Source organism: Trichoplusia ni, chromosome 24, assembly GCF_003590095.1.
Source record: "Trichoplusia ni isolate ovarian cell line Hi5 chromosome 24, tn1, whole genome shotgun sequence".
NCBI classification, from domain to species: Eukaryota; Metazoa; Arthropoda; class Insecta; order Lepidoptera; family Noctuidae; genus Trichoplusia; species Trichoplusia ni.
Window position 1 is genome coordinate 2953556 of NC_039501.1, and position 14680 is coordinate 2968235.

General features: G+C 34.8%; 3 protein-coding genes across 4 annotated transcripts; all 3 read left to right on the top strand.

The window, feature by feature from the left end:
* The first annotated feature begins 381 nt into the window (after positions 1-381).
* Positions 382-7736, top strand: LOC113505188. 2 transcript variants are annotated; one of them, XM_026887775.1, is made up of 4 exons: positions 382-732; positions 1691-2530; positions 4452-7046; positions 7656-7736. In XM_026887775.1, the coding sequence occupies exons 1-4, from the start codon at positions 673-675 to the stop codon at positions 7704-7706; spliced, it is 3546 nt and encodes a 1181-aa protein (XP_026743576.1). In that variant the 5' UTR covers positions 382-672; the 3' UTR covers positions 7707-7736. The 2 variants fall into 2 exon arrangements, with proteins under 2 accessions (XP_026743576.1, XP_026743578.1); XM_026887777.1 differs by having other exon boundaries at positions 4452-6082; positions 7656-7717.
* Positions 7737-8629: 893 nt separating this feature from the next.
* Positions 8630-9614, top strand: LOC113505169 (cysteine-rich PDZ-binding protein). Its single transcript, XM_026887750.1, has 2 exons — positions 8630-9026; positions 9353-9614. Exons 1-2 carry the CDS (start codon positions 8854-8856, stop codon positions 9480-9482), a joined length of 303 nt encoding a protein of 100 aa, XP_026743551.1. The 5' UTR covers positions 8630-8853; the 3' UTR covers positions 9483-9614.
* A 1469-nt stretch (positions 9615-11083) lies between these two features.
* Positions 11084-14594, top strand: LOC113505194. The gene is made up of 3 exons (XM_026887786.1): positions 11084-11341; positions 12320-12553; positions 13983-14594. The coding sequence occupies exons 1-3, from the start codon at positions 11291-11293 to the stop codon at positions 14250-14252; spliced, it is 555 nt and encodes a 184-aa protein (XP_026743587.1). The 5' UTR covers positions 11084-11290; the 3' UTR covers positions 14253-14594.
* Positions 14595-14680: the final 86 nt, after the last annotated feature.

The window sequence follows — 14680 nt, forward strand, 5'->3', positions numbered from 1 at the left end:
TTTTTATAGGGAACCCTAAAAATCAATCCAGAAGGGGCATAAAAGATTGGATTTATTTTACAATTTAATCTTGCTTGCGACAGTGTGAAATAAACATTTTTAATTTAAAAAAGGAAAGATTTTTAATTAAAAAATATATTCGGTCAGTTAAAAATGATTCGTTCAATTAAATAGCATTCGAAATTTTGAATTATTATTGTCAAGGCACTGATTTTTATATTCAGCTGCATATAAAAATGTTACTTTAATACCTATATAATATTCATGAGCATGTTTTATTTAAATGTTGTTGTACCTATTTCATGGTTATTTCATAGATATTAGATATTTTAGTAGCACCACCAAGAATAACAAAAACCAATAGGACACTGGCTGGTACAGTAGCGTAGACTATAAAAAAATGGGGTGTTGGATAAAATCTAAGAGAAAAATTACAATTTTTTGTCAATTATTTAAATATTGACATATTTAGCTTTCAACAGGAAGTTTTGAGGCTAGTTAATAGTCAGGAAGTCGAGATAAATCGTACAAATCCGTTTAAATAGCCAACAATACAATTTAATAGCGACAGCTAGCCGCGAATATCAATTTTGCATTTTATCGGTAAACATTAATTAGTGTTTTGTCAGAATTTCTCACGGTTAGACCGCTTGGCTGCGGTGAAAGTGTGCTATGAGGAACTTCGAGATTTTAATTTTAATAATTTGTGCTGTAACCATCACCTATTCTACGGTAAGTTGGTGTCCTATAATATTGTACCTCGAAATAGGATTTTCTCCTTGTATTTAGTTGGTATTCTTGGAATTGTGACGTTTAATAGATTCGTTTCGGCTGCGTTAACATCTGATGTTGCCTTGTGTATCCTTTATCAGTCAACCGTGAATTTACTATGACATAGAATGAACGGTATTTCAATGCGTTTTATATATTTGCGTACCTCCAGGTGAAAAAGTCTTGGTTAAGTCAAGGTTAGGTGTTCGGTTGTAGGTAACTTGTGCATATTCAAAACAAAATGCGTAAAGACTGTAAAAATATAGACACATGAATACACAACTAAAATTATGTTCATAAATTTCTGTGAATCTTTGTACTGAAATCTTTTCTTGTATCTTGTCTATTGATATACAGGATAAACAACTTAGGTGGATCTTACATCGAAACAAATGAGACAACACTTAGGTGTGACTAATATTCGAATTATAAAAGTTCAAATCCAGGATACCTATTGAAAACATATCGAATGAAAGCAAGTAACGTACGGGGAGAGCCCCTTATTTTTTAAAGTAAGACATACGGTTATCGTAGCACGTTTGCGCGCTTCGCAAAGTAATTTTCTAATAATACCAACCTATACGTCCTACTGCTGGGCACTGGCCTCTAGTCGTATAGAGACTGTTTGAACATTGATCAACACGCTAGCTCACCGCGGGTCGGCGATTACAGATTCCAATATTTGGAACCAGTTCCTCACAATATTTTCATTCACAGTTTTGTCAGTCGTGACTAAGAATAACTGCGATGACAAATGAGCAATCCACGAATGTAATAGTCGTATTTTAGTATATGGTTGTGGGTCCCCTTGTTTTTGCAAGTAGTCATGGTTAGAAATGAAAAATAAGGAAGTATAGGGGAAAGCTAATAACCTATAAGTAGATAATTGGAAGGCTAACAATAACGTTTTTGTTAACAGAAACATGATAAAAAGGGGATAAAAAAGAAACTACCAAAAATAACAAGTGAGAATTTAGAGGAAGAAGCAAAAATCGATATAGCCTCCCTTTTAAAGGATTCTAAAGTAAACGCTGTGCGCAATGACGGTCACAATGATGCCGATTACATTTCACCAATACGAGAACACGATCCAATCACAGCCAGAACGCAAGGCAAACAAAGTTCGCAACTCATCGATCAAATAAACAAGCTAATAAACAAAGTAGACAATTCTGCACAAAGAAAAGGCTTTGACAGAGACAATGAGAAAAATAAACATGTAAAGTGGTACGAAGACGAGCGGGAATGGGATAAAGAGAAAACTTTAAGAAATCGGTACCATCAGTTCATGAAAAGTTTAGCCGTCAGCCACAGAAACTCAGTGAAAAACAGAGTCGACGATTTCTTAGACGTTGGTGTAACCGAGGGTGAACCTGGAAAACTATTCCTTCCTAAAGTACAACATATGATGAAAAAAATGGACTTAGATCACAGGGGTGTGGTCAAAGAACGATATATAGATGACGATTCGTCCGGCTTGAGATTGAGATCATCTGATGACGTAATTGAGGTCATCACCCAAAGATTTGATGACACAAAAAAATTACCACCGGTGGAGAAGAATAATAATGCGGCAGAAGTTTTTTTGCCCACGCTTGCAAGTAAAAGAGAAGAGGAAGACGTTCTTTTCAGTGATCTGATGGGTGGCAATCTGAAGGTCAGTAAGCGTGGCCCGCAGATAGACAAGGCACCAACACCGAATGAAGACTTAAACTTCAATTTGGTTCTTCGAACAGGATCCCTATTAAACGATAGCCCAGTAAGTAAAACAAGTTAGTTTATGATCACGACATTGTACCTGACACTTTAACTTAGACACATTTCTACAATCGTTAACATCAATATAATATGCTATTAAACTACTCTCGCACAACGCCATCTAGTGTCAAACTAAGCATAACTTGTATTATGAGTACTAGACAACTGATAAACATACTTCTATGTTTACACATTATAAATCAAATACACCCATATACAGAACAAAATTACAATGCTGATCACTCAAACATTTGTCCTGGTGGGAATCGAACCCACGACCTTCGGCATAGCAGTTAAAGCCACTAACCGCTAAACCAAAGGTCAAGGTGTCACATGACATATAGAAACGAAATGCCATATTCAGACACTTATTTACTTTCTTTAACGATTGTAAAAATGTCACAGGAGCTGAAAAATTAAATAAAAAAACATTTTTTAGACATTTAAAAAGGTCAAGGTAAGTAAACAACTATTTATTTACCTATTAACTATTTTCTTAATTCTTCTTTTTGCTTGTTTTTACGAAGGTAAGAAAATACGCTGAATTTCAAGCCCAATATGAAAGAGGCATTTTGACTGCTGCATATTTGGTGAAGCTTTAGTAACTCGAAAAGTTAAAGCGACTGATCTTTTACCAGGGATCATTAGGTAAATAACAAAACCATTACTAATATACGTCGATGTGATTTCTAGGAACCACGGCATAAAGTAAGTAGTTTGTTTCATCATTAGATGTTAGATAGTATTTTTTGTAGGGTTCCGTAAGCAAAAGGTTAAAACAAAAGTAGGTTTACGTTTTTGTGAAATTTTCGTAGATGTATTATGATAATAACAATTTTTAAAATTGAAATTTGAGGTTCAACCATTATTGGTAGAGTCATAAATTTTGCCTTAGCCTTTTTGTACTGAACTCTCAGTGTCTCGTGTACAACTCGCACTTGACCGGTTTTTTTAAAACAAGTCATTAACAACAAGTTTATGTAACTCACATGTTCTCTAACTCAATTAGGTTGCAGGTCTAAGAAATTGCAACGAACGCTATTTATGAGTGCTAGTTAATTACTGGGTCCAAATTCCGCTTTTGACATTGGCCGATTTATGAATTAATAGGGATTAAATTTGTCACTATTCGCATTCTCTTCAGCAATTTGGCAATTCTAAATAGCAAAATTGGGGCCCTGAATGACGATAGTGCCTGCATGTCGTTTAACAATATAAACATTTGTAGGTGGATACTTGTAGATGGGTACACATAAAATAACTATAATTTTTTTTTTTTGTAAAATCCGCTTAAAAGTGTCATAACAGAAACGAACCATATAAGAATTCGGCCATTCTAAAAAATCTTAGGGAACCCATACAATTTTGATCAGAAGCCAATACTTTTTTGGCCTGGATTGAAATGAACTGATCATCTTGAAGCATGTAGTTACCTCCATGTATAGCAATATAACTAATAAAAATATTTGACCAATGGACCAAGTCAAAGGTCCCTAGTTTGATACTTGGGATATGCATAAGCATCATATCGTTAAAATTCTCATTACAGCCATCATCACGTTCTAAACATAGGGTAAGTTAATATTTTAAGTTAATTGTAAGGCCCAAAGTACCCACTGCGATTTTTAAATTAGTAGGTATTAATAAATTTCTAGTATTGATAGAAATTAGAAATTAGTAAAACTTGATACTTTATCAAAAAAGTGATAATCATGTTTCAGGTAGCACGGTCGCGCTTAGTAAGAAAGTTTCAATATTTATTTAATTTTCAAAGTACTTAAGAGATCATTATTGACTTTAAATTTGACATTTCAATAAAATTATATTTTGATAAACTACGATAAAAAAATAATGACTGTTACTGTTTCAAAGTTTAGATTACAAATGCCTGCTTTTCCTTCATTCTTTTTATTTTTCTTCAGGGCAAAACCCACCGCTTCGACGATCGCTTCAGAAGATCCGCGTTTACTCAAGCAGGCTACACGCAAGACCCTGACATTTGTAAAACATACAACGAAAACCTCATGAAACTCTGGTCGAACTTGTCTAAACTCTTCAATGTCACAGACACACCCAACGAACGGGCCCTACATAACATAGCCATCATGATACAAGCATACTTAGATCATCAAAACGCTAAACAAACCACAGAAACATACAAAGTCAAAGTGGAACCACCACGAGACAGAACAGGAGAAATAATACTTAAAGTTAAAAAAATGGTAGACGACGATGAGGCAAGTGCTAAAGCGATATCAAGACTTATCATAAAGAACATGAAACCATTTTACGATGATGTTGAAAATTCAGAATGCCAAAAGATGAACGAAGAATCTCTCACGTCATCAGTCGATTTGCTATATAGGACTTATTTGGAGAATTTCGACTGTCGCAATGAAGACGATGGCAGCGGTTTGATTCTGAGAAAACGCGGGGGCAAGAATATTCAGACATTGAATAGTAAATGGCAAACAACAAACGATGATGATAGACCAGCCGTTAAATCTATACTCGGCGAAGATGAACTATATAAAGAAATAACTAAAGGGCAAGTGCCTAGACAAAGACCCGGTAGAAAATTTAGAAGAATATTCAGACGAAGCCAGACTACCAATAACGGTCTATTTAGGAGCACTGCTAAGAATGTGAACGGTAGTGATAAACCAAAGCGGGTAAGGTTACATGCCAAGCCCCTCGCTAAAAAACTAAGGAAAAGTTTGCTTAAAACAGAGATGGATAATAAAACTAGATGTGAAAGATTTGCCATCCGTAAATTGTCAGTGTCTTTGCGGCCGGTAATAGATCGTTTTATGTCACTTCTCGAATGTGAACTTGATAATACTTTGAGATCATTAAAGCATGAGAAAGTACCTACAACTCCTTACAATTTATATGCGACTGTAAAAGAATCCTATAAGACCGAGAAGCCTTCATTGCGACAATTGAAAACTCGAAAAGATACAAGTCAAAGCTTAGATCATGTCACAAGAAAAACTGAGATAAGAAATCGGTACGATATGTTAACCGATAACGATAATAGTTTGTACGAACAGACTGATGAATATCCTTCTTCAAAACAAATCAGTGCTGAAAGAATAACGGGAAACGATTTTATGTCATCCATAGTCGACAGCTTCAAAGTATCTGACAATGATAGAAGCGATGGCGATAATAAAACAAATGATGACGCGATGTTTAATGACGACAGATCTAATAATAAAAAAGCTGAATCAAAAGTAAAAAATAGAGCAGATGACGATAGAGAAATATCTTTTACAGATTTACTTCCCGAAACTGGGTTAATCTCAAGGAACCAAGAGAAAGCATTGAGATCGGCTGGTAATGAAAGCCCAACAGAAAATGTAACGGAAGCGGACAATCCTGATAAAACAAATTTGCGAAATGACGACAGATTCAACTTTGGTAACTCAAACCAAAATCAAGGTGCAGTCAACAACTATGAAGATATCAAAAAATTTCTAAATAATGCCCGCGATGCGTCGCTCAAGACACCAGAGTTTGCCGTCCCATTCGCTCTCGACACTAGCAGAGGGTACGTAGAACTTACACATTTAGTGAAGTATCCCAAAGTCATTGTATACCGTCCTCAGTTTATAGTGAAAAACACAATGCCTTATGACGACTTTCTTAAGACAGTAAATAACTTTAACATGACTAATGACGAAGTACGACTTATGAAAATAGTGAGACATTTACCTGACAATACAGTAAAAGTTTTGTTTGAAACAACTGACTTTGAGGCGCCTTTAGAGGTCCGTAACTTTAGGGAGACGAGAAGATGGGGTCTTCCATTGTCAACTATTAAAAATCTTTCACAAGGTTCAACTGACACTGGAGGTTTAAGACAGATAAAGGAAAATGACAAATTGAATGACAGTAATGATAATAAAGATTTTGACGACTATGTTGACGATCAGACGAACAGCAAACACGACAAAATCGAAGCAGGCAAGTACTTCTTTAATGACAAAACAATCGGACGACAGCTGACTTTAAAATCTATGATTGATCTACCTTCGGATTCTAACTATCATACTGCCTCAGAATCAAAAGATCGATTGTCAATTCCAAGAACAGGTCTGCTATCGTCCTTCAGACCTGGGACACGGACTTCAGAAATACCTACAGGCTCTGATATAGCTTCAAGTTTTTATAACATAGAATCAGGATCAGACCCAACAAATAAGCTCTTGTCAAAACTGAATTCAATCGACACAGTCCAAGCCAATGCATTTATAAATAATTTATTATCTACTTTCGCTTCACAACCTGGTCTACACGTAGATTCAAGTCTAAATCCAGAATATATTCCAAGCGATCCCAAATTAGATGCTGAGTTTTACTCTCAATTACTTGACCCAAACACATATTTGACTCAAACAAATTCTGAAGAAAAAGCAATCAATACTCAAAAGTTCGGGTTGGATTATATAAAGTATACGGCGGATCCATCGTGGTGGATCAAGTTGAAAACCGTGTTATTAAAGCGAATACAGGTAATAATAATAGTAGGTTTCTCTAAGTAGGTACTTAGTTGATAGAAAGACAAAGAACTGCTTGACAGCAGGGTTGATTTTGCAATATTTGCACCTTCTTTTTCTACCAAGTCGTTCGTTTCAAAACTATTCTCTCCTTTTCTTGTAAATGCTAAGCTTTTTTAAATTAAATTGGCATTGTTCGTACCTAAAGGTTAAAACGAAAAGTGTGTCAAAAGTGTATTACACTGTTTTTGCTTCCACATTGGCAGCTGCTTGAACAACTGCAGGATACTAACTGCACGGTTAGACGATTGGTTAAGGTCGCCACGCCAAAACCTCTGAGCGCGTCGTGTCGCAGGTTCGATCCCCGCGTAACACAAGTATTTGTGTGATCTACGAATGCTTGTTCTGGGTGTCTTTGCGCATGTGATTTGTATGTTTATACAACCACCGCGACACAAAGATTAAATTCCTTAGTGCGGAAGTCATTTTGAAAAGCAAAAAAGGAAAAATAATTAACGCTTTTTATGAAAATGACATTCGTTTATATGAGTCAGGACGGACTTTCAGTCTTCAATACATTCAAGCATTTTCATTTAAAATTGTAAAAATGACACTTGTTCACAGGGAATAATTACAAGAATGTCATCACTTGCAGACAACATTGAAACGACATAAAAACTTCTGAACAGACAAGGATAATGTAGATAAAAAAAAACTATTCAGTGCTTGGTGACCTTAAATTATAAGTACTAATGTAATAATAATTGTAACTACTTACAGTTAACATATAAAATTGTTTAATGTTACAAATGAAACTGTCTTTTAATTATTACCATCGCCTATAGATTTCGCATGCTCCCGTGTCCATCCCATCTATTTAACACGTCACGTATGCCTAAAACTATAAACAGCTGTTAGATACCCTAATGGTAAAAACAGAAGCTATCACTATGGCAGCACTATCTGTCAGGATGCTGATCCGTCTAACCGTCTATGCGTCTATGTTTCAGTAAACTATAGATCACGAACGAAGATAACTAGACATTTAAAATTATCACAGATGTGAACTCATAGTGTGCTGTAGACTGTCCAATATTGCCAACTCACAATGAAAGTTGATTTAAATAGCAGGTGTTCACTCGCCAGTTCAAAAATGCTCCCCCCCCCCCCCACCTTAAACCGCAATTATAGGCAGCAGGAGTGAAACCAGAAATGAAATAGGGGTGCGACACACGCTGAAACAGCTCGCCACAAACTACCCTGGAGATGTAGGTACCTATGTTCCTACCGTCTGATACAAAAGCATACTAATGTAACTCTAGTCTTGCCTTAATCCCATGATTTATATCGACTCGCCCCGTGGGGTTAATTATTTGATTAATCCTCAGTGTTCTGAGTCCCACTCACACTTGACCATTTTTTTTCGATGTTGTAACAATATAGGTTGCTTTCCACTTAATATAATCTGAAAATAATCTTTTCAAACATTAGTAATGTGTAAGTAGGTCTGTCAATAACAAAAATGAAACGAATTTGTATAAAACAGAATTGGTAAACTTAAATAAATAGTTTTCATTACAGGCAACACTATTAAAATGACAGTGACAAGAAGCTGATGGTAATTTTACGAGTGTGTTTACTGACATAGGACTTATGTACAATTTCAATAATAAATGAATAAAGTGTTGTTATTAAAAATAAATTAACTTAAAACGAAGACTTAATACAAATATAATAATTAAGGAAAAGTGAAATAGCACAATTCCTAAATAACGTCAAAAAGAGTGACTAAATTCATTGCAATAGAAAGAAACATTTCAAAATGGTTTGTGAAAAATGTGAGAAGAAATTGGGCCGTGTGATAACTCCAGATCCTTGGAAATCAGGGGCTAGAAACACTGTGGAGTCAGGCGGTCGAAAAGTCGGCGAAAACAAGGCTTTAACCGCCAAAAAAGGACGTTTTAACCCATATACAAGCAAGTTCCAAGAATGCAGGTGAATATTGTAGATACATAGTATATTTGGACTTAAGTTGTGTCTTTTGATCAATTATAATAAAAAGGCCAGATCTGAGAAGGTTTTAAACTTTTTCTGCCTTCATGACTATTACAGAAATGTTACAAAACTTAATCAACTGGGCAAGCCTAACCAAAAAGGCAACAAAATGCTTCAGCTACTAATGCAGATATTTCTCATGTGCAATTACAGCCATAGAACTCATTGAAAGCTTCTAAAGTCACCTACAACATGTAGCATATAGAAAACAATGATAATATCAATTATTCAAAATAGAAATAACCTTATCTTGTGATATTTTTCAGGATATGCCGAACAAAAGTCCACCAAGTAGGCTCACACTATTGTCAAGCATGTGCTTACAAGAAAGGGATATGTGCAATGTGCGGTAAGAAAATACTGGACACTAAAAACTACAGGCAAAGCTCAACGTAAAAGTAAACTACTAAAATTATTAATAAATTATTCAGATTGGGAATGAAATGGTTGCAAAAAGTAAGAGACAAATGGCAGTGACATAAACAGAGTAAGGCCTATGCCCAAGAGTTTGTTATTGCAGGCTGAAAATGGATTTTATATGTCAAAATCACACTGAATAGCCTTCCCATGGTTTGCTATCACAGCAGCAAGTTGTCTCAAACAACAATATAAATAATAGATAGATAATTTGATAATTTAATGTCTTACACATTTTTGTTGTCTATAATTAATACTTAAGTACTTTTTTGTTCCACCATCACTGCTTTGTAACTAAACATTTTATTTCACTTAGCCAAATTATGTTGGACAATACATATATTATCAGTAGCACCCTGTATTAAATACACGGTGATTTTTTATCCGTCTTACAAAAGCAGCCAGTTCATGTATCCAATGACTAGAACATGTTCATGATAAAAAAATAGGATTTTATGAAATTTGAATAAATTTAAAAAGCTATTTTTATTCAATATTATGATGCAATTCGTAGTTTTTTTAGAAACACAGCTCTGTTGCTAGCACGGTCCGAGCCTTGGAACAATGGTGAGGGGCGCCGCGCGGCGGCGTTTTTGTCATTTTTAAGAGTATATTTCAGATATCTCTTCGTACTTATTATCTTAGTTGACGATAAAAAAAAAAATCGCGCCTAGGAGTATTTTACGTCGGATACATGAACTGGGCTACTTTTGTAAGACGACTAAAAAATCACCGTGTATAATAATATGTTAAAATGATATGTTGTAATATTATTTGAATCATATGGAACACATTGTATGAAACAGTAATAAGAGACTAGATGATTCTTATTCTTCATTTCAAATGATTGACGGGTTAAGAACAAGAATAAACCCGTATATCACTTAAAAGCAATTATAAGCAATAAAGTTAAAAGTGGTATAGTTACTGTTTATCTCTAAGAAGGTTATTAGACTAATTATATTTAGAACAACATTTTGATAAATAAATTGTTTTGTGTAAAAAGTGGTTTTGTTGTAATACCTTAAATGATTCTGATCTGCGCTGTTCGAATAGCTCAACAGTATAATATGATTAGGAATTGTGGTATACACCTATAACCTATGTCTATGGTTTCTATATCTACAAAAGAAAGGGTCCTTTTCGTTTTAAAAATATTACTTGTCTATGAATGTTGTTGTTGTTGACAAAAAGATCCTTTGTTTTCATCTGTTCTGTAAAGCATATCTTAGCTGCCCTAGGCCGGTTAATGATTACCGCCCCTTTAATACTTGAAAAATTAATGTAGGTTCTATGGATATTAATGAACAATAGCTACTTCAAACAATGGATGCTATTTGGACACATTTTTTTTGGTTTTGAGTGGTTATAGAAAAGACTCAGAAGAGACGTGTTTTTTTTTGCACGATTAGCTACAAGAGAGAAACGAAGAAATTGTCCTTCCTTCAGAATTTTGTCGCCTTAAGCCCTCGGCTACGAGGAAATCCAGACCTGATAAGACTGGAAACCGACCTCCAAACAGTTGAGAAAAGGCTGGGATAAAGGTGACCGGACTATTACAAATACAAAGGTTCGTAAAAAATCTAAATTTAGACCTCATTGTAAACGGAAATAAAACTAGAGCCCTAATCTTTATCAAAAAAATACGACGTAAAATTGCGAACTAAATTTCTATTAAATCCTAACATGTTTCAAGGTGGAAACCTGTGTATTACTAATTCAATTGTGATAAGTACTATATCGTAGTTGGACGAAGGCGGTCAGAAATATGAGTGAACTGTTTAAAAATGGTATTTCGTGGTGAAATACTGGTTAGTTTTATACTACTGTTGTCTGAGGTAGGTAACTTCTTAATTATTTGTAGTTTTTTTTTTATCCTGGGACAACTCACACACGGTTATCTGATCCCAAGCTAAGCAGAGCTTGTGTTATGGTAACCAGACAACTGATAAACTTACTTATATATTTCTAAATACATACATATTATATATAAATTACACCCAGACACCACCATTTGTCCTGGGCGGGAATCAAACCTATCGAACCTTAAATAGTTAAACATTGAATAGGCCAAAATCCATTAGAAATTTGCTACAGTTTACCTTTGAAAACATTGTGAATAACAATTGTTTTTCTGTGTTAGAATGTTTGACCCTCAAATGGTAGACGCTATTTACTTGTATGTATATGATTGGAAAAAGTTGGAAAACATATTATAACAAAGAAATTTAATTAAAAATACTGTATCGAATGGCATTGAACTTCGAACATAAATGTTTGTTTACATTTTAACACTTAATTTAATATGCACCTCAAATAATGTTTCATAAAAATCACGACACTAAAAAAACTAAACTCATTTAACTAGAAATAAAACTTAACCAATAAAAACGGGTCAAGTGCGAGCCGGAAGCCCAAAACTGAGGCTTACAAAATAAAGGCAAAAAGATAAAAAATCATTCCCAGTATTTGTGATACCTACATCTTGGTGTCTGATAAACGAACAGAGCGAAGCCTTCATAATAGTTTTTATTTATTAACTATTTGTTCAGCAAGTTTCATCAAAATCCGTTCAGTGGTTTTTGCGTGAAAGAAAAACAAACATACACACACATAATTACAAACTTTCACGTTTATAATATAAGTAGAACATTGAGAACCAAAACGTTCGCCATTTTCGCAATTCATTCGCCAACAAACTGTCATGCAGATTGGCGAAAGAGTTTGTTTTAAAAAAAAATATTATCCGAACTACGATACCCTAAAAACTTCCTATACTATCTGGTAGACTTTCCAATCCTCAATCTTGAACACAGGTCGCATTATCCTACGACTATCAAGTGACAAGGCCGTCAGATGATGAAGACACGCAGAGCTCGTTCGCCAAACTCCTGAATACCATCGTCAGGGTCAACGAGGAGAGAATGGATGCTGTGAGGAAGATCACACAGCTTCAGGACTACATGTTCACTAAGAACAAACTGAAAGCTGATGATGATGCCTATGATTCGCTTGAGGAAGAGGATAACAGGGTCTTATGGGCTTTTGATGTAAGTATATATTATGTACTATCTGTTATGAAGTTATTATGCCCACGTTATAAACGTTAGACGTTACACGTTAGATGTATAATAATATATAAATTAGTGTGTTTTTCATCAGATTAATCGTTGATTGCATGCATTTTCTACCCGTTTTATTCATCAGATTATTTTGATGTACCTAAACGTTTTATAAATGTTTAGGCACCCCAAAAAAAAAGGAAATCTAAATGTTTACGTCAAAATAACCTTAATACATCTCAATGTTGGGCATAGTCGTCTTTCCGTACAGGGACGGGTTGAGCATTGGTCACCACGCTAGCTCACTGCGGATTTTCGGTTTGAGATTCCAATATTTGGAATCCATTTTACCTCATAATATTTCCCATCACCATTTTTCAGTGGTGTCTTAGAATATATAAAAAAGTACACATAACTTTGAAAAAGTCACATTAATACTCCACCTCCGTTGGGTTCGAACCTGCACCTCGTGAATACAAATCCATACATATAACCGCAAAGCCACCACGAAACTGAGACTTCTAAACATTAAGGAGTGTCTATTATGTATCTAGGAATTTTCTTATCCAATCGTAAAATACACTCTCTTCTGCAATGAATGCAAGATTGATTTTTCTATGCATTTTAACTAACACCAATATTATATGCTTTTGTTGAATTGAGCGTTCAGGCAATTCATTAAATGACGTGACTAATAACGTTAACAATTGTTCACAAACACAACATAAGTATTATACATACAGGTCTATTACCTACCTAGATTGAAGTTATTTTTTGCTTTATAACAACGACATCTGCTTTAAGGAGGTAGAGGGTGTGATTACGGCTTGTACCGTTTGTTTTTACAGACGTTTAATATTATTTAACACTAGCTAGCTAGCTGGGCCCCGGACCCGCTCGTTGCAAATGGAAAATGTTCTCACGGGAACATAAAATCTGGAATAAACTATCCTATGTGTTAATCCATGTTATAAACTATCTGTGTACTAAGTTTCGTCTAAATTCGTTCAGTAGTTTTCGCTTGAAAGATTAAGAAACATCCACACATCCGTACAAAGAATCGTTTGCGTCATTATATTAGTCGGAAGCATCACCACACTCATTCGCGAGGATCGAACCCGCGATACGTTTCACAACTTATGAAAATAATTTCGTAAGCATTTGCCATATAGCAATATACAAGTCCAAAATTTCCACTAAGCTTCTTCAGGGCATAATATAGATATACCTGTTTCGATATAAATAACTTTATGTAATAATCAACTATCCACTTAATTGTAGGTGTTAAAAAATAGGTATATATTTTTTTATAAACTTTTTTGTCTTAACTTTTGTCACATTGTTCGTAAGATGTTCTGCAGAAATCGTAACTACCATTTCTTCTCCGACTAATCGCAACCTACGCTCTCCATTTCAGGACATACCAAAACGCCGAAAATTCGAAGAAATGACACGAAGGACCTGCGGTAAACTGTTCTTGGAGAACCACTTGCGGCTTTGGAACAGCAAGCTATTAAAGAAATCCTGTTTTTCCCCTAAACAGTCGGTGGAGTTTTGTATAGAGGCTTGCAACACATCGTTTACAAACGTTTGTGAGAAACTCCAATGCAACAGTGTCGCGAAACGAGATTTCCGTACTGAATGCTACGATAATTGCCGGAGCTTGTTTGAAAGTGACGATGAATAGCCTAGATTTTATTATATGTAACTATTTTGTAACATGTGTTTTTATTTCATACATAGACTTAACGTAATAAATGTGTCATCTTTTTATGTCTTTAAAGCAGTATTTAGTTTTGGTAAAATACAAACAAACGCACACAATACAATGAAATCACGAAAAATCGTTTTATTTCAAAGATTATCAATTTTTCTTGACCATACATAACCAAGTAGATACGACTCAGGATTTCTTTCTTACGGTACACCGCCATCTAGTATCGTCACATGCAAACTAATCAGTCAAAGTATTCAAATACTAACAGTACGATGTGTACATGTTTTAGTTTTAATGCAGTTGAGTTTTAACACAAAAAATACAGCTAACATATTAATATCGTATGACGTCATCAGCTCAAAGATATTGTCTTACCGTTCATGGAGTATTGTTAACTA

Coding starts and splice junctions, on each gene's coding strand:
- LOC113505188 (XM_026887775.1), top strand. CDS start 673: ATGAGGAACTTCGAGATTTTAATTTTAATAATTTGTGCTGTAACCATC. Junction 2,531..4,451: donor CCCTATTAAACGATAGCCCA/GTAAGTAAAACA, acceptor ATTTTTCTTCAG/GGCAAAACCCACCGCTTCGA. Junction 7,047..7,655: donor TGTTATTAAAGCGAATACAG/GTAATAATAATA, acceptor ACTTGTTCACAG/GGAATAATTACAAGAATGTC.
- LOC113505169 (XM_026887750.1), top strand. CDS start 8,854: ATGGTTTGTGAAAAATGTGAGAAGAAATTGGGCCGTGTGATAACTCCA. Junction 9,027..9,352: donor AGCAAGTTCCAAGAATGCAG/GTGAATATTGTA, acceptor GATATTTTTCAG/GATATGCCGAACAAAAGTCC.
- LOC113505194 (XM_026887786.1), top strand. CDS start 11,291: ATGGTATTTCGTGGTGAAATACTGGTTAGTTTTATACTACTGTTGTCT. Junction 11,342..12,319: donor TTATACTACTGTTGTCTGAG/GTAGGTAACTTC, acceptor TCTTGAACACAG/GTCGCATTATCCTACGACTA. Junction 12,554..13,982: donor GGGTCTTATGGGCTTTTGAT/GTAAGTATATAT, acceptor TCTCCATTTCAG/GACATACCAAAACGCCGAAA.